This window comes from Epargyreus clarus, unplaced genomic scaffold (assembly GCF_041222505.1).
Source record: "Epargyreus clarus isolate Ecla_fem2 unplaced genomic scaffold, WU_Ecla_fem_2.2 ptg000015l, whole genome shotgun sequence".
NCBI lineage: Eukaryota > Metazoa > Arthropoda > Insecta > Lepidoptera > Hesperiidae > Epargyreus > Epargyreus clarus.
The window spans coordinates 14809141-14828783 of NW_027332223.1; the positions used below are offsets into that span (position 1 = coordinate 14809141).

General features: G+C 36.8%; 3 protein-coding genes across 13 annotated transcripts in view; 2 read left to right on the top strand and 1 right to left on the bottom strand.

Moving 5' to 3' along the window:
- Patronin (calmodulin-regulated spectrin-associated protein patronin) overlaps positions 1–2830 on the top strand; it is a 72225-nt gene extending 69395 nt beyond the window's left edge. For all 11 annotated transcript variants that reach the window (XM_073081040.1, XM_073081036.1, XM_073081039.1 and 8 more), the window contains 2 exons: positions 369–651; positions 1040–2830. In XM_073081040.1, the coding sequence (XP_072937141.1) occupies positions 369–651; positions 1040–1184 (428 nt within the window). In that variant the 3' untranslated portion in view covers positions 1185–2830. The remainder of the gene's footprint in view (positions 1–368; positions 652–1039) is intronic.
- Positions 2831–2932: 102 nt separating this feature from the next.
- LOC140748266 (uncharacterized) lies at positions 2933–15928 on the bottom strand. The gene is made up of 18 exons (XM_073081046.1): positions 15742–15928; positions 15186–15284; positions 14761–14863; positions 13946–14190; positions 12941–13109; positions 12145–12365; positions 11569–11782; positions 11158–11273; positions 10338–10481; positions 9824–9979; positions 9395–9539; positions 9150–9318; positions 8407–8545; positions 7650–7808; positions 6961–7272; positions 6631–6720; positions 6464–6523; positions 2933–5984 (listed from the first exon to the last, which is right to left on the bottom strand). The coding sequence occupies exons 1-18, from the start codon at positions 15874–15876 to the stop codon at positions 5901–5903; spliced, it is 2760 nt and encodes a 919-aa protein (XP_072937147.1). The 5' UTR covers positions 15877–15928; the 3' UTR covers positions 2933–5900.
- Positions 15929–16147: 219 nt separating this feature from the next.
- On the top strand, positions 16148–19029 carry Tctp (translationally controlled tumor protein). The gene is made up of 3 exons (XM_073081058.1): positions 16148–16304; positions 16508–16766; positions 18623–19029. Exons 1-3 carry the CDS (start codon positions 16277–16279, stop codon positions 18852–18854), a joined length of 519 nt encoding a protein of 172 aa, XP_072937159.1. The 5' UTR covers positions 16148–16276; the 3' UTR covers positions 18855–19029.
- The last annotated feature ends 614 nt before the right edge of the window (positions 19030–19643 follow it).

Here is a 19643-nt window from a genome sequence, read left to right on the forward strand (position 1 = left end):
GAACTTACCATCGTAAGCTTTACTCTTTAATAAGGGATGCAAATCATATATACACTTTATATTTTTTTATTATGTTCCAAGTCTTTTAGTATACAATATTATTATATATATAAAAACTGCAAAATGTGCACATAACAATACAATGAATATCACTTTTTTATTCCTTACTGCGATAATCACAACATTGGCAATTCTCAATTTGATTTTATTAAAATTCAAATTTTTATTTTTCTTCCACTCTAATTTATAATTACGAGCAATCCAACTTATGCAATCTAATATTGATTTTAAAAAAAGTTAAAGAAACAAATAGTTATGTTAATAAATGAACGATGTCCGTAACTAATACGTCTACGTGCACGCACCAGGTCCGCGGCTGTACAAGCAGCCGACGACGAAGTCGAACCGCGGCATCATGCTGAACGCGGTGGAGTACTGCGTGTTCCCGGGCGCCGTGAACGCGGAGGCGAAGCGGCGCGTGCTCGAGGAGATCGCGCGCTCCGAGAGCAAGCACTTCCTCGTGCTGTTCCGCGACGCCGGCTGCCAGTTCCGCGCGCTCTACTCCTACTGCCCCGACAGCGAGCAGGTGACCAAGCTGTACGGCACCGGGCCCAAGCACGTCAACGACAGGATGTTCGATAAGTTCTTCAAGTGAGTCGCATGTTTGCGATCTATATATAATGTATGATAAAACACTTTAAAATATTATCTAGTTTTATATACCTAGTGAGTCGTTATAATTAATTATGGATATAGACATAATTGATCCACTATTAGTATCTGAGAGAAACAGATTAATAGATTGCAAACCTAGTCCTCGCAGGGATCTATTCAAATGGAATAGGAACTGGATAATGGATGGATAATTAAAGCAGTTTAGCACTTTCTGTAGTAAGTTGGACATAATTTTCCTTGTAAAAATTTATTCTTATATGAGGTTGATTATAGATGCCCATGGACGACAGTAGCCATTTACCATCAGGTGGACTGCATGCTTGTCTGCTACCCTTATATTTAAACTTGTATTATTTTTTTCCAGATACAACTCTGGCAGCAAATGCTTCTCGCAAGTGCATACGAAGCACCTAACGGTGACGATCGACGCGTTCACGATACACAACTCGCTGTGGCAAGGCAAGAAGGTGCAGCTGCCCAGCAAGAAGGACATGGCGCTCGTCATCTAGCGCGGGACCACCTGCCGCTACTCGTGTGACTACACGTCGCTGCAACACGCCTCGCTTGTCAGACAAATAATCGTTTCCCTATCGACTATTGGAGGGAAGCCCATTGTCACGTTCTGTCACGCGAGTATTCCACGGGTTCCGGACGGGACACGATACAGTTTAAATAAAACAATCCACGTTATCTAGTCGCCGGCGGCAATCGAGTCAAGCCTTATTACTCTTCGGTTAACGCTTCGGTAGGGCAATGTAATGCCAGTGTTAAAGACTATCGGTTAGTGCATTTCCCTATACGGGAACTGTTACGTTTTAATCGTGTTTATTACGTTCCGCTGGTCCGTAGGTGGGTGTGTACAATCTTACTCGGCTCATCGGCTGTTTTTAATGTGTTACGAAAATCTAGTGAGATCGTGAGTGCGTTGTCCGAGCGTGAGTTGCCCGGTCCGGCGACGCCGCATTCTCTCTGGAAGCGTTTTTAGACTAATCAAACTCATTGTTATAAGTATGTCGCTTTCGGAAGGAGTGCGGCTCGGATCGGCAGTCATATTGTACAGTTAGAAGGGATAGAGACCGGAAACTCGAATGAAGTTAGGTTTTCTTTTATATTTGCTTCGTATACACACACGATCTTACTTGACTTGGAAAATTTTAAAAGACGTTATGTATGGCTCAAATTCTAACTTTTTTACTATGTATCAAGCATCACTATTGAGTAAGATCATATGTGGATATGTAGCGTTAAGTGTGCTCCTATTGGTTGGGATTATGTTTGCGAGAGTATATCGCGTCGAATTTGCGTCCGCTGTGGTTGTTTTGTGATTGGCTAGTGGCCATCGGACGACCCGTGCTGGGGACACGTAGAATCGTTAAGTCAATGTATTTTTTTCTAGAGGCTTGGTGCGGTGTCCCAGTCTTATTTCAGTGTCCAGTCGTTTCGTCTCCACTACACTAGAAATTTGGATGGCCTAATGATAATGGTTATTTAAAGTAATAACACCGAGGAAGCCTTAATAAGAATGTCAATAACTTTATATTAATGTAACGAAACTATGTTTAGTAAAGTGTTTTAATATGATACATATTAATGTCTGTTTCTGGTGTAGTTGGGACAGCTTCGTTCTACGTATGTTTGCGTTGTTAGGAGGTTCGTTTTGTGAGGAATATTGTTGAGTGTATAGATGCAATGTCTGCCATATGTGTTAGTGAGATGGTCGGTAGCGGCGCGAGTGTAGGCAACTGTCCCGTATCACGTAAAGTAACAAATTCACAAACTAATCTTGCTTACTCGTTATAATATTTAACTCGTTAGTGATTATTTCGATTTGACTGGAGTTATGTTTAGAATGAATGGTGTATCTGTTAATGACCTTCGTTTAACGTTAATACAATTTCCATTTTTTTTACTGCTTGTATAGCTAAAGTAAGACGAGGCACATTTTACGTGGTAATTGTACTGCCTTATCCTGTAAATAATTGTTTTCTTTTTTGTATACAGCTATTTATTAAAAGAATGTTAAACGAAAATTGATGAATATCATTTTTTCATTGTTTAATGATTGGTCATCAATTATATACTACCGATAGTGTATGGTATGCAAATATATTGTATTATTAAAAAGCATAACGAAATAATATTGAATTTCATATTATGAAGTAGTTTTATTTTTACGTACCCCTTTTTAAACGTAAATAATATAATTGTAAGACTACTTGGACATATTATGTCACTTGAGATAAAAAAAAACAACAAATAAAATTAAATCTTATTTATTTCAATCATCATGAAAAACATACATTGGCAATAATACTGGCTATTAAAATTATTGTATCGTGTGAATCAAATAGGCGTTTTCCGTAATATTACTTATTAGTTATATATTGAGTATTAAGATCATTGGAATTGGTAATCGTTGTTATAAAGAACATTAAATTATTGTCTATTTAAAATTTACGAATAGGCATGAAGTCACTAAAGAATCGCGTTATTTCTTTAGAATCTATCAATAATTCTAAAATACCATAATTAAAACTCAGTACTAATGAAACAATCGTAGATAAATTTACTTCCGCAGAAAAAATGGTATTAATAATGCAGCAACGATAATAACAATATAACTAACATTGTTATTATCGTTAGTAGTGTCACTCTTATTTAATTCTTTAGTGAGTACACAATTTTCTTGTTCAATTGTTGGCAATTGGTGTATTCACAATTATTACTAAAACAATAATTAAAATTAGTTTTAAAATTATATCTATCATACATTATAAATTATAATCTACATTCGAAACGAAAAATATTCAACATAAAATTATTAAAATAAATCGAAAACTTTAAACATTATTCTTGATAATTGAGCAATTTCGGGTATTGTAAAGGCGCTACTTTTGAAATTCTAAAATTGACGTCTTAAAATAAGTAACTCTTAAAGTAGGAGAAATATACGGATAGAAACAACAAAATATCAGAAGACAAGGTAACATTTTTGAAGTTATACTTCTTATGGGGCGTTTGGCGCGACAGATTTTATTCAAAACTACGTAGATCGCAAAATTTTACTAGCCAATTTCATGTTAATACAATATAATAATTTGCCAAGTTCAGGTACCAGGGTAATATAACTATAGAGGAGGTCATTCTTCCAAAGCGATTCATATTATTATGCATCTCTCACTCTAAACGTGTGCAAGAAAGTGTGAGTAAGATGCAAATATAGAATTCAATTGGTTCTCTTCATATTGTATATCTCACTCGCACGTTGGCGTGCTGGTAAGACATGCAATATTATGCGAACATGGAACGTATAACAGGCTGCCATATATTGAAAAACTTAAGTACTTTTGAATTCATCGGTTATCGTGTTGTTTTTTAAGGTAAGAAAAAAATATGGCTGTTAGAATAGTATAACTTTTCCAAATTATGTAGACCGAAAATGACGACAATGACGCAGATATTAAATAAGTTTACAATTGATCACAATATTCCTCTATTAAACTGTGTATGAAGTTAAATTAAGGTAAGGTAGAAAGTTTCATTTGGCACGAAATTTTATCGCAACAGTATTCGCGGATACGAAAAAGCTATGTGTTTCTAACGATATATTGTAAAACATTTACATCTGTGATAACAACTAACAAGAGACACGTAAATCAACATTTTTCGTAAGCTAGCAGAAAAAAATTTAACTTACTGCGCTATAAACTCAGTGAATTGAAGTGAAGTGATAGTTGAAAAGTAATTAGAATTTTAAGGTGTTCTTAACATTACAAAGTTTAAGTTGCATTTATTTGTTTTAATATTTTGAATACCCCAAAGAAGTATAACTTACATTAAGCACACACACATGATTTATGGTACTACCCTTTAAATTTTAATAATACTATACAAAACGTAATCAATTTGACTTTGAAATTATTGGTCAGTACGTTAATTGGGGCTCGTTTGAGTGGCGTTGGTGCATAAGAGTGGTTCTTGTAAGTCACTCTAAGGATTTATTGCTACTGAAATTACGAATATGTAACAAATAACGTATATTTTAAATGCATTGGTTTTAGTTAATGATTAAATTGAAAGTAAATTTGCTTTACTTTCAATTTGGTTCATCGTCCAGAAAGTCAAAGTGTATGAATTTATATCAATACTTATACTTCTAAGGCGTCGCAACAGCCAAGACCGGAACCTACTATTATTTATTTCAATAGACAAAGTTATAATGATAAGAAGAATAAAGTGTCATTACCAAGTAAATTAAGATCGGTATAGTTAATCAATATTTCTTTTTCATTCCTTATTTATTTATTTATAAACTACTATCATAAATATCCATTATAATCATTAATCAAAGCAATCGACACTTGTACTACTATTCGCCTGTATCTATAGTTTATTATCACGTTCAATACTTTGATGCGTAAAAATTGTTATCACGAGGGACGTAGATGTTTATCTTTATTGCATCTGTCCCAATTCTTTTAAAATAATAAGATATATCAACATTTAAATCCTAGCTATCCCGTTTAGATTAAAAATATTTTGTGAGAATCTAAATTAACAAAAATATTAACTAACGATAGTTAAAATGAGAATCGTCTAATGTTTGCTTACAATCATTTTCGTCTATGTTGCACATTAATATGTTAAAACTGAGAATATTAAAACTATTAGGTCGGTCCACGCGTAGCTACAATACATTTGTGAAATATTATTAATAATCTTTATTAACCTACGCTAAAGTAAGAATATAAAATTACTCGTACAGGTAAAGTGCGTAATGAAATATTAGTAAGTATATGAAACATATAAATAGATACTGTAGCTACTAATGGGTCAACCTATGGGAAATTTAATAAACCATAAATAAGTAAAATAGTCAGAATATAACTGATTTGCAACTTGCCGTACTTATAAACTTCAATCAAAATGTCGAGGTCGATCAAAAAACGTTTCTGTCCCTGATATATCAATTTCAACGTCTCGTCCTATAGTCTGTGCCCATAGCCTTCAAATTACAATATAACAATTTTGCAACATCGAAATGGATAATAATAGTGCTGCTGCACTAAGATTTTTACCCCCGAAAAACTTTGGTATTGACTTGCGTGTTTTACATAAGACACTGCGTATTTTGTGTCAAACACGTATTGTGGATTGTTGCAAATTATTCTCAACATTACTGCATGTCCTATGAAGCGTTGTTGCAGGCAACCAATGTCGGCAGTCTACACGAGGGTGAAGTAGTGCGTGACGGGCTCCGCGCTATTCTGTATGTCCAGCTGGTGCACCACCGTGTCTGTGTCCAGCTCCTGGAATATTTAAACAATTAATTTAGCTCCATAGAGGTCCCTTGATTCTAATTGAACCCAGGTATTTATTTATTTATTGTACTTCTATAAAAATAAAAAGATACAATATATAGTTCGTATATATATCAAAATATATACACAAATAAATACATATTATATAAAAATAAACAATTCAGATTATTTACATATTGAAGGAGTGTTAAGAAAATGCTCTCTGACAAGTTTTTTAAACACTGTTTTACTGTGTGCTTTCCTGATATGCACGGGCAAAGCGTTCCAAAGCAGTACTGCCTGAATAGTAAATGAAAAATGAAAAGAACTACTTGTACGCAGTGGAATTCCTGCCCTAAGTTATGAGACGAACAAAGCATTTAGTATCTTGTGATAGTACTTTTTATAAGCTATAATATATTGCTAAAAATCGGTAAATAATAATATGCTTATACTGATAAATACTATGTTATATATGAAAAACTTACTTCTTCATCGGAAAATCCATTTATCTCCACAGGAATCGTCTGACCGTCTTGCGTTATAACCTAGAAAAACGAAAATAGTGTTGAAATATTTGACAAATTATACTGGATATTAAGTGCTCATTACCGTCGATGGAAATCTTGGAAAGTATATAAGTATAATTAATTACCTGTAACGATTTTCCATCAGATGACGTGATCGCGAGCCGGGTTCCGTCCTGCATCGTGAAGTGGAGGGGGTTTCCCTGTTCGTCCGTCACCTGTAAACAATGTTTGAGTTAATATACTCCCCCGCCATTGAATTTCTTTCGCATTGAAATTATTTTGTAGGTTGCAAAAGTTGATTGATTTGATCAATACGAATCAGGGCATTTACCGCGCTAAGGACTAAATAGTATATTTTGCCTTATAATGGAGGAAGGAAGCTCCCTCCCTCCCCTCCAAAAACTAAAGATACCCATTGCTTTTTATAGTATACTTGATTACGACTCTGAACCTACCGGCAAGTGCTGCGCTGGCTCAAACTCTTCCACTTGAGCATGCTGCGTCTCCATTTCGTTTTTCATGTCCACTTGCTGCGCCAGCACCATCTGCTGCTCCTCCAGCACCATCTGCTGTTCTAGCACCATCTGCTGCTCCTCTAATACCATCTGCTGCTGCTCCAGCACCACCTGCCGCTCTAGCTGCTCCTGGTCGATCTCCAGCCGCTCCTCCAGCTGCTGGCCCATCTCCAGCTGTTGCGACACCAGCAGCGACGAGCCAGAATACAACTCACAGGTCGTTAGCACTTTACTGTCTTCTAGGTTTACTGCCTGAAATGATATATTTTTATTTATTATTATTACTTGCAAACAAAACATTATTACCTCCAAAGTCTGAGGACCAAATTACTCTTATGTATACTTCAAAACAAAACTCATACATGACATTCGCACTGTTTAAGATTTGCAGAACTTTTCTATCTATTACTTTAGCTACTCATTTTTTGCACGATAGTAAACATCAAACTGTTTTAAATATCTTCGATTACTTCAATCTCTTTACAAAATGACTCTTAGTAGAAAAATTGGTCCTTCAACCGGATAGAAAACGACAGGGTCATTTTACTTATTTTTGGTAAATTATATACTCGTTCAGGGTGGAAGATGTATCACAGGGTCATATTAGTTATTTTTGGCTAAAGCCATACTTGTTCCGGGTCGAGGATATGGAACGCGGGCGTGTCGGAGTCGTCGATGTCGTAGGCGACGTATATGACGCGCTCGTCCGCGTCGTCGGGCGGCGGCGCGGGCGCGGCCGGCTCCGCTTGCTTCTTGTCCGGCACCAGCAGGCTCACTTGCTTCTGGCTCTGTTGGGGATTTCGTGAAAAATTCTTTTTACAAATTACAGTTACATTTGTTGCAGAAATTAATTTTGAAAATTCATTTGTTGATAATTTATAATTTAAACTAACTTGACACTGGTATAATTCGCGCCAAACTGCAAGTCCGCTTGAAATTGTTGCACGCAGGTGTAGTCAGAGAGCCAATGAGGTCGAACACAACCACAAGTATGTACTCCGTTGCAACAGTGTGCCTTACACTACGCACCAATGTACCCGCGAACGAGAGCAGGCAGAGGGCGGATGCTGGCCAGGGGATCCCGCGCTGTTTTTGTCCCGCTAAAATCTAAAATTTGCTGTTGCGACGCAATTCTTCCTATATTCAGAACGGATTAGCAGTTTGGCGCGGACTATAATATAGATAAACTTCTGTCGATATAAGGTAACAGGTTTTCATAATGACATGAAACCTAAAGACATTTCTCAACCTCAACCTCAACCTAATGAAATAGGAATAGTGATTTCTATTTTCAATTGACTTTACGCATGCATCGGTGGCATTGGGCACATTATTAAAAATCAAACCGCTATGTCAAACTTATCATCGTTACGCAGTACACAATACCTTCCGCTTGGTGGCGGCGTGCTGGAAGGCGCGCGCGTGCTGCGCCAGCGCCCAGCGCGAGGCGAACGCGCAGCCGCACGTGCCGCACTTGTGCGCCGCGCCGCCGCCCGCCTCGCGCCGCGACTGGTTCGAACGGGCCCTGACACGTGGGAAATTAACAAAATGTATAATTATGTGTTTTCATAGAATTAATTATAGGTTTATTGAGACACGTGGGAAGTAAATATCACTATTAATATGTGTTTTCATAAACGTAACTATAGGTTTGTTAAGGTCGAGGGTTTTAAACAGTTTCATAGCGTTGATTCATGCCCCGGGCGGAATTCAATTTGCAGTGCATTTTTTTCATTTTTTTTTGTTATAATATAGGAGTAGCAGACGAGTATGTAGTTCACCCCCTTGGACATCAGTAACCAACCCCAGATAGGATCATATATTCTTACTTGAGGTCGGTCACAGATGTGCCGCTACCCTTGAGGACTAAGCTGGAACACCTCGGAAAAGTATGTCTCACTTACCACAGCCTTCAAACCAGAACACAGCAACGCTTGACTGAGCTGTTATAAGGCAGAAATAGGTGTGGCGGTTCTAGTGCCGGAGTCTAATCACAAAGGGTTCTACCACTTTTAATACACATAAATGGGCCAGGGTGAAATGTTTAGTCCACGTGTGTTTGTGGGCTTGTAGTGTAGTCTCGCCCGTGTGGACGCGCGGTGCCCCGCCAGGTAGCGCACAGTACCCACCTGGCGTGGCGGCGCGTGTGCAGGCGGTGCTGCGAGGACGTGGTGAAGCGGCGCGGGCACAGCGCGCACGCGTACGGCTTCTCGCCCGTGTGGATGCGCGCGTGCTCCGACAGGTTCCCCTTCTGGCTGAAGCTCTTGCCGCACACGCCGCACTGGAACGGCTTCACACCTGCACAAAAATTTTAGTACCTTACTACATAGAATTTTGCTCTTTTAAATTCTTTCCATAACAATCTATTACTCACCAGTATGCCATCTCATATGTAAGGTAAGGCTTGTTTTATGGGCAAACTTATGCTTGCATATCTCACACGTGAACTTCTTTACTCCAGAGTGAAGGAGTTGGTGGTTTAACAAATTGGTCTTGGTTTTGAAAGTAGCTGTGCAGACCTGTTAAAAACAGAAGAATATGTAAATATTTTATCCTTATTATTATCACTAAAAACCTTAAATATATAATTAATTAGCTAAAAAAATCCTTTAATGTAGACGCACGGCTATTGAGTCTCGTCAAATTCTATAACATTTTCTTAGTAACAAAGGCGTATGAAGGTATAGTCCGCGTAAAAATGCTAGTCCGCTCTGAAAATAGAAATAAATCGCGTCGCCATAGCAAACTGCTCGCAACAACTTCAGAGCGGCGTAGCAGTTTGGCAATAACGATAGGTGGTTACCTTGCAGCTGAAGGGCCGCAGCTGCGAGTGCACCAGCTGGTGCCGCTGCAGCAGCTGCTTGTGGCGGAAGCGCTTGCCGCACGCGCCGCACACGTAGCGCTGCGCCTCGTGCACCGCCTGCTTGTGGTACACCACCGACGACGGGTGGTTCAACACCTGATGCGCACGCAATAAATGGTGAACGTCAAATTCATACACAGTTATATAGATCATATCCTCGTAGTTCAATAGATCGTAACAATAACAGGTGCACAATTTTATAGGTAATTGTATGCAATAGGCGGCCTTATCGCTAGCAGCGATTTCTTCCAGACAACCTATGCATGGAAATGCTAAGGAGAATAAGCGTATGCGACGACTATATTCCTTAATGTATCAGTAATTAGCTAAAGCGAATTCGAATTATACCCTTTATCTTGAAGTTGTTTAAAAATGTCCATGGTTAATATCCATTTATCTTTTTTGCTAACAACAAATGAGTTCAGTAAGCCAGCATGTCGTTGCAGTTCTGTACCTTCCCGCAGAGGTCGCAGGCGAAGCCGCGTGCGGGCGGCGCGCGGCGGCGGTGCGCCACGGCGTGCAGCGCCAGCGAGCGCGGGTACGCGAACGACATGCCGCACTCGCCGCACGCGTACGGCTTCTCGCCCCTGTGCACCGCCTGCAAACACGCACGCAACGTATGTTAAGCACATAGATTAGTAAACATTACTCACTCCTAACAAGTTTTGACAATTGTACAATTGACAAGTGTAACCAGTTTTGACAATTGAAATTGTCAATTCTCGTGTATTAAAAATATTAGAAAAAAATGTAGTTTTTAGAGCATTTACGAATGAAACGATATTTTTCCGCACTTTTTCTTCAATTCGTTTTTGCACCTGACACCTGAACTGCACATGTCGGCATTGTTCCGCGTAAATTTCACCATGACAGCCATTGAACGGCTGACATATTGTCAGCCATTTAAGCCGTTTAATAGCTTCCTTCAATTACAAGGCGGTGAGATATCAATACTTATCTATAGTTAAGGACTAACTTTCTACAAACCAACAAGAGATAGGTACACATGGTTTGAAATAGCACTATCGATAGCTTATGTGCTCCGATCTGAGTTGTGCGGAGTACAACCACTCCTACGATAAGATGATGCCTGAGAGATATACAATTCACTTAATAATGTAAAAACGTAACATGTTGTTTAATAATCTACAACTCATCAACAATAATAGGAAAATAATTATTTTACTATAAAGTATTTCTTTAGTCGCATCTTGTAATAAATACTAGCACGAAATTTCGGTCTGACCGCATGATGGAAAGAATGTCGTCATTACCTTTGTATGCATCGACTTGCTTTGTTTACTGCTAAACATTTTATCACAGTGGTTACATTTAAGTTTCTTTTTGCCGTCAGAAGGTGTCGCTTCAGAGTCTGCGGAGTCTAAGGGATCTGGAACAATGATTTTCTTAAAAAAATCCAACAAAGAATCATGCTTATATGTCCAGGTATTGCTATTTTCCCACTTCGAAAATCCATTTCACTTCACTTTAAAAATCCAATTATTTTTGTTTACATTACGTATATACATAATTTCTGACCAGTTAATCTCTGGTTTTAATATATAATATCTAATTTAAGTTTATACATTATGCTTGTAATCAGAGAGAGCTTCGATGAACAGACAAGGTAATCATATTATTTTACTATTCATTTTAAGATTAAAACCGTAAAATTCCCATCTTACCTGTATTCGTAGAATCACCAGGTTCAGGCGCGACCTCCTGGCCATCAGCTGTGTGCAGGTCGTCCACCATCACCACCTCTTGCTTGGCGACATCTTCGTCTTTAAGATCCGGCAGGCCCTCCACTTCAACATCTTCAGTCGCGTCTAGTGAGGGGAGATCTGGAGCCCTATCTGGCTCCTTTGCTACTGGCTTAAGGTCCGTTTCGCTGGGTTTCTGGAAATTTGTCAATATATTTACTATCAAAATGCAATGTGTACCAAAAGTCAGTTTGTCCATAGAATAGTCCAAATTAGTGTCTTAATTTTATTTGTACTTTAGTATGATTTTAATGCAATAATTACCAATGTACTAATAGGGCTCTATTCTGCATCTATTTTGGTTTTAGGGTAATATAAGTCGTATTTTTGATGGAAGATCGATTTTGGCAGTTAAAAGGCAGAAACAAATTGTTTATCATGAATTTGATGCAAAACTGTCCCGCTGTTGAACATGACTATTTTTTCTTAGTAAGAAATAATATTAAAACCAATATTACTGATACTAAGACTAACTAAAAATTCTAAATCAGAACATACTTTTGTATCATTTTCATTCTCCGAGCACTGTATAACGGTGAGGCCGGCGTGTCCAGTTTCCTTCTGATGATCGTTGAAGTGCACTCGCTTAGTGAACTCCTGCTCACAACTGCAACGGTAGAGCACGGGCCCGTGCTGCGCCACGTGGGACATGTAGCGGCCGATGCACGAGAACTCCATGCCGCATATCACGCATTGCTCGCGCGTTTGTTGCATGCGACCTGCGGTAATTGTAAAAGAAAAATTTAGGAGTGAATAACTTTCGTATTATTACAATATTTTGTTGGTATAACAGGTATTATTATATAGCAACTAAAATCGGATAATCCAAATATATTAATTTCCAATCATTCGAAAGCTACTTTCTTAGAAGATTATTGAGATAGGAAAAGAAAAGTGAGTGTTTAGTCACAAAGAATTTTAGGTGTTTCGATTCGGTTCCCATGAATGCATTTTTAGACAGACATATTTTTTTGATGGCGAGGGTTATCACCCATCCATACCGTTACCATCGTAACGGTATGGTTACCATCGTAACGTTACCATCGTAACGGTATGGTTGATTGTGGCGGTATTACGAGTAGGTAGTAGTGCTAATGGTGGCAGGGGCGGTGGTGGTATTAGTGGTGACAGGGGTGGTACTGGTGTTAATGGCGGCAGGGGTTGTAATGGTGTTGATGGTGGTAGGGGTGGTAATGGTAGTGCTAATGGTTCCAGTTATGCTAATGGTAGCAGAGATGATGGTGAAGCTAACGCTGGCAACGTAGATGTCACAGTGTTGGCGGTGTGTGCGTACCCTTGGGTCGGCCGCGGCCCTTCCCGCGCACGACGAGCACGAGCTCGCCGCCGGCCTCGAGGTGTCCGATGACCTCGGGCGCGCGCGGCGCGGGCCGGCGCGGCTCGGGCTCGCTCTCCTCGCCGTCCGTCACGCCCTCCTCCTTCAGGATGCGCTCCAGCTCCGCGCCCTGAACCGTCAACGTTCATACATACACTCCTTAACAAATCGCCGAGGAACTTTCCGGTGTACTTGCTGACTTGACTTGAAGTGGGACGTCACACCCTCCGGGACTCTCATATGCTAAGGCAATGCTAACATAAGGGCGGTGGGCATGGATTTTCGGGTCTCGAGGATCCCCTCTTTGCCCGGGCAGATTCTCGGTTGGTAAATACCCCCCGGATCCTGGATATTTATTCATAATAATATAATGTTATTAAAAACATTATAGTATAATGAAAAAATATATCATCCCACTGTTAAGTGGGTACATTGAAGAATTTGTTGGTTAATCAACTAATTCTTCGACGTTATGACTTACGGCTTAGTATGAGAAACTAATAGGTTGGCAACTAAGTTCCCGCCGTTTTTAGACAACACCGGCGATTTAAAACATAAGGCCAAAAAATTGTTAATATGCAAAAGGTTTATTGAATGGCAGAAACTTAACTGCCAAATTATTATAAAAAATTTGAATTTTCTTAAAAATGAGGCTTTTCCTTTACTTTGTCATTCATCATTACTTACCAGAATTTGATCCTTATAAGCAACACTATGAGATAGTGGAAATCTATATTAATAGAGGGTGTTTTTTTCAAAATGAACTCGTTCAATTCCCGACTAGGGAAAAGATGTTTAAAAAAAACTAATGATGCAGTTTTAGTTTTTATCAATCGGCCTCGTAACTCCTTTCAGCATTTTTTGCTAATCCTTATACTTTCGGATTTGGCCCTGAAGGCCCGTTTGAAAAATTCACCCTGTATATAATACAAGTCATAAAAACTAAGAAAAAATCTTAGTACTAACCTGAACAACCTCCTTGAATCTAGTGGGTGTTTTCCTTCTTCTCTTACCGGCGAGTGTTTCTTCCTTGGTTTTACCGAATGTTCGGGTCTTCGCCTGTTGCTCTTTCGCAGCGGCATCTGCTGCTATCTCCTCGGGCGTTTTGAGCTTCTTTGGAGGCCTGCCACGCTTGCGCTTTGGTTTCTCCAACCCAGCCACTTGCAGTGAGATCGGATGTTCCACTTGGTAGACTCCATCGCTTGTGTTTACTGAGGGATTTAAATTCTCAGGTTACGTCATAGTATACACAAGAATTACACAAGGATCACATCAATATTACATAGACACACAAAAAAAAAATCCAGATATAGAAACGACTTCCACAAAACACTCTTTTATTCCATATTAAGATATCAAACCCTATATTGATTGAAGTAAGGTTCCTTGGGGGGGGCATGGTAAAAGCTGCGTAAAACTGCTTGTCCTCTCTGAATATAGAAATGAATTGCATCCCCATAGCAAATTGTATGACTACACCTGCCCGCAAAAACTTCAGCAAAGCACGGACTGTAACAGTAATATGCTATGAACTTCAATCTTTCAAATATATTCTAAATGCTGACTGTCACTGGACATCCATATTTAAGTAGCCACTTGTAGAGATCTCATCATGCTCTTCAAATAACAAAGCAGTTTTATATTTTCATATATAAGTGATATCATAATAGAAGTGGAGAGGATGTAGACTGAGTATGTTACCCATTTAATAACAGTCCATGGATAATACAACATTTAACTTTATTGTCTCCTGAACCTATAAATACTTGGACAATACTTACTTTCATAGACAATCTTCTCTGTTATAACATCAGGCTCCTCTTTCGTTTTCAACAAGGATTTTCTGTATTCTCGTTCTCTTTCATGAAGCTCACGAATAACTTTCTGCAAGTAATATGCATTTTTATCATTCATAAGATGCAGCATGTATATACATCATGTATGACAAATGATACAATTACATTTATGTGTGTTGTTTGTACATGTTGATAAATTAATTAAACTATTTAGCATTCATCCATAAAATATATTAAGTATTTGTCTTTAAGATAATTTAGCTACATAATATCTATAAATTGAATTTAAATGATGGAAATAAATAAATAGTAATTTTATTTTAAGACAACACTTAAAATAACAAGGTTTAATATTTAAACATTGTATTGCATTGTTACCTCGGGTATAATTTAATTAAAAGAAGTCATACCTGGCCATTTATAATTAAGTTGAGAAATTCAACTGTGGCTTCCAGTTGTATAGTACACCCAGGACAGATGGTTCTGGGGAGCTCTCCATCATCTGACACCTGAAATATTTTGCATTAATAATAATGAAACAATTTTTTTCACCTCCCAAGTACTACAGATAAAATACCTGATTTATTATGATTCAATCACTAAACTTTCTAGCACAGCTACATAATATGCTAGTTATTTTATAAACATACTTTATATTCATGGAGCAATTATATTATCTAACTTTGTTCAATTTTGGCGCCAGATATTACTCAGACAGGATTTTCTGCTAGTTTTCACTACATTTGCATTAAGTAGTTGTATCACCAATAACGCAATGCAACGTCATATATAGATTATTTAAAAGAGATATAAAATATATTATGAATATTACGCTACAATTATAACATATGCCACAGCAACAAAATGAATAAAAAGACATTTAGATGATATTATTGTCTGAAATGTCAGCCATCTTGATTATATTGGAAGTCAATACAACCACAATTTAAAATAGAATGGCCTTACCTTGATCGGCAAATATCCATTAATTATTTCACATAAGTTTTGATTATTTTCTTCATTTGAATATAATAAGGTTCCATTATCATTTTCTTCTCCACATAATCTACAAACATTGGAATTATATAGAATCACATCCATTATTAGACAGGCAAATAAGCAAGCGCCATCTACTTCCTTCTTAATGATTGACAAGTTACAATCTGACGTTTCGTTTAGTTTTTAGGATCAGGCGTTTTAAAAATTAAAAATACCCTAAAAATGTATTATTATTAATGAATTAATCCTTATTTTTTATATTAATGTTACTTACGTAGCGTATTATTTTATTATTTATATTAAAGTGAAATATTGTCATAAACTTTTCCACATTTTGTACCCTTAAATTTAGTTTATATAATCTGTGAATTTTGGAATTTAGCGATAGCAACCCTGAAATTAGGCCTGTCTTTCTTTTGATAGCCCTTTCCGGTTCGGTTCCTGGGGCTAGAGGCCGTAGTTTCGGTTTTTATTATTTTATAATCGCCCGTAATCCTACAAAATGAGAATCTATAAGGATATTATTACCGGTAATTTAATTTATGACGTTTGCGTGCACTGTTTTATCACAATATTTTGACAAATCATCGTAGATATTTGATAGTGATTTTGACATTTCATTGTGCAGTGATGAATCTTAGAGATTTTCTTATTTTTTTTTGCCACATCGACATTAAAAATGGGTAACGTTTTCTTTGTTCTGGTAATTTACATGGATATGTTATCGTTTCAGGTGACGAGATGTTCTCGGACACGTACAAAATGAAACTGGTGGACGAAGTAATCTATGAGGTCACCGGTAAATTGGAAACGAGAACACAGGGCGACATTAAAATTGAGGGTTTCAATCCCTCGGCAGAGGAGGCCGACGAAGGCACGGATTCCGCGTGTGAAAGCGGCGTAGACATAGTCCTCAACCACAGGCTAGTGGAGACCTACGCCTTCGGCGATAAGAAATCCTACACTTTATACCTTAAAGACTACATGAAAAAGTGAGTGTTCAGTGAGTTAAGTGTCCTAGTGCTTTAATCAACGCTTGGCTACATTACAAGGAATATGTGTACAGATGTTGCAAGTGATCTCCAGTGATGGTGAAAGCTTACTTTAATTTTTGTATTTGATAATTTTAGATGACAAAGTTTTGTCGCCACGTAGGTAGTAACGATGTCGCTGTTGAAACAATTAGTAGAAAGTAAATCGAGAACAAAAAATCAGTTCATGTCTTCCATGTGTCCATATGCTGCAAATTTGCTATGTCACTTTGTCTTGGCACAATTTTATATCCTATAAATGTTAAATACCCAGTGGCGTCAGAAAACTAAAAATATCCAAAGTTATTATAGAATAAATCAAATTTAGTGTTGGTTATATGCACTGCTACATGCAGCTGGCTACATCTTGAGAGTCATCCTCCATATTGGATTACTCATCAAGACAATGTTATGTGCATGTTACAGTGATTCTGACGTTTAATTAAATTAATATTTATTTATATTTTAATAAGTATGCATTAAATAAGCTAGTGTGCTATTTATACAAAAATTGACAAATTAGTCACTTTTACTTAATGTATTTGGGCCTCTGCATTTTTTAAATATCACTTTTGTTACTCAATTTTATTTTATTTAGGTACTGCTTACATTATCTGTTGGTTAGGTTAGGCTTAATGAGGAAAGAAGTTGATAATTGCATATTATAACTGTTTGCCATGTGTTATATTATCCTTGTGTTATGATACTAGAACAAAAATGAACCTTATTTATTGAGATTTAAATCTCATATAGCTACAGTGGCTATGACGATCGTGCCTTTAGTCAAACTATAATTAATATTCATAGATGTGACTTGATATAAGACACATTTTTGAATAATGCAATAATTTTGCACATACTCATGGTTAACTATAATTGCAATGTTATAGATACAACAAAGAAGCAATGTATTAAGCTTTTTACATTTTCTTTTCTTGTATTCATTTTAGTTAATTGTCGCTTTTTACAATTGAACTTTTCACTACTCTCAAAGCATATCTGGAATCTTGAACATCTTAGAATAATGGTTTGATAATAACTTTTTAACATTAAAATTTATAAGTGTTTATTAAGCCATTGAAAATAAAGCAAACTTGTTATATAATGTCTATGCCATGTGCCCCTTATCTGTGTTTATGTGTTGTCAATGTCAGGGTGTCTTATCTTGTTAGTATTGATTGCAACTGCAACCTTTCTAAACTATAGTACATTTATGTGAATCATAGTTCTTCGCATATAAGAAATGTATTGTTCCTTTATAAATGTAATGAACTTAAACCCTTAAAGCTTTAGGCGATATCTTTAATTCAGAGTTAACAGGCACACATAAATAAGGGATATTTTTTTAAGTGTTATAAAATGTATGGATAAATAACAGTATTCTAGAAATTAATAATAGTGTCACTTTCTTATTTAATAAAGGTGTAGTTTTGTTAGACTATGTGAGCAAAATATAACTTCAATAGATATTAGTTCTAGCTTCATCAGTTGTGGTACCATATTTTATGTATGTGTCTATTGCTAACTCTGGGGGCAGCAGTCACTGCATGTTTTGATAGACTATGCCTGTTTACTACTTCATGATAACTTACATGAATGACCTACTATTGTTATGAAACAGCATCATCTAATACCAAAGATTGGCTTTCAGTGTCACTCTATGGAGCTTTTGATGCAAAATCAAAGAACTTTAGTGAAAAAACATTCATTTACATAATGTTTGTTCATGAAATAGAGCTAACATTTACTCATTTGAAATAAATTAAAAGATATGTTTTTAGACTTTTAATGCTAAACATTTTTTTCATTGGTTTCAGATTAGTTGCAAAATTGGAAGAAACTGCACCTGACCAGGTGGAGGTTTTCAAGACCAACATGAACAAAGTTATGAAGGATATACTCGGAAGGTTTAAGGAACTCCAATTCTTCACTGGCGAATCAATGGACTGTGATGGCATGGTTGCAATGATGGAGTACAGAGATATCAATGGAGTTTCCACTCCTATTATGATGTTCTTCAAACATGGTCTTGAAGAGGAGAAGTTCTGAGCATGCATTTGCTAAGTGATACTCATAATATTCCAATTTCCACCAGCTGCCTAACTCATGTTTTCTATTTATTTAAATCATGTCCGTATCAACCGGGACCGGCTTCTTCCCATCACAAGGCTGAACAATTTTATAATGATGAATACATACTATAAATAAATTAATGAACAACATACTGATTGTATTTTTATTTCACAGTTATTGACACATTTGTAATAATTTCTTATATCATTATTTTCATAACTTAGTGAATTAATATCGAAACTAGAAATATTCTATGATAGTAATTATGTAATCAAGATTAATTATTGAAAATAAATAAACAGGCATAGTATAAATAAGTAATTCTAATTTATAAACTCAAAATAGGTCATTTTATTTCAATATTTTTTCTCATTTTCTATTTATTGCGTACTTTTTCCCCCGCATTTGAACTACAATTATTTTTTTTGTATCCAAAGTAGACTGCTACAGATAAATATTCTGATATTTTAAGAGCGTAGTAGTAAGGAGAAACATCTCATATGGGGACCTGTTAAAAAATGTACCTACAAGGTCGACTCACGATGTAGTCGAATATAAAACTTTGGTATAATACGGATAATTTTAAAACTTATTGAATATCACCATCATCTTCGTCATTTTCGGTCATATTTATTTGGAACAGTTATACTGTTCAATCAGCGACATCTCTTTTTACCATAAAAAGCAACTATAACCTATAAAGTAACAAGTACATAAGTTCTTCAATAGATGGCAGCATGGAGCATATATATTAGCGTAATATTA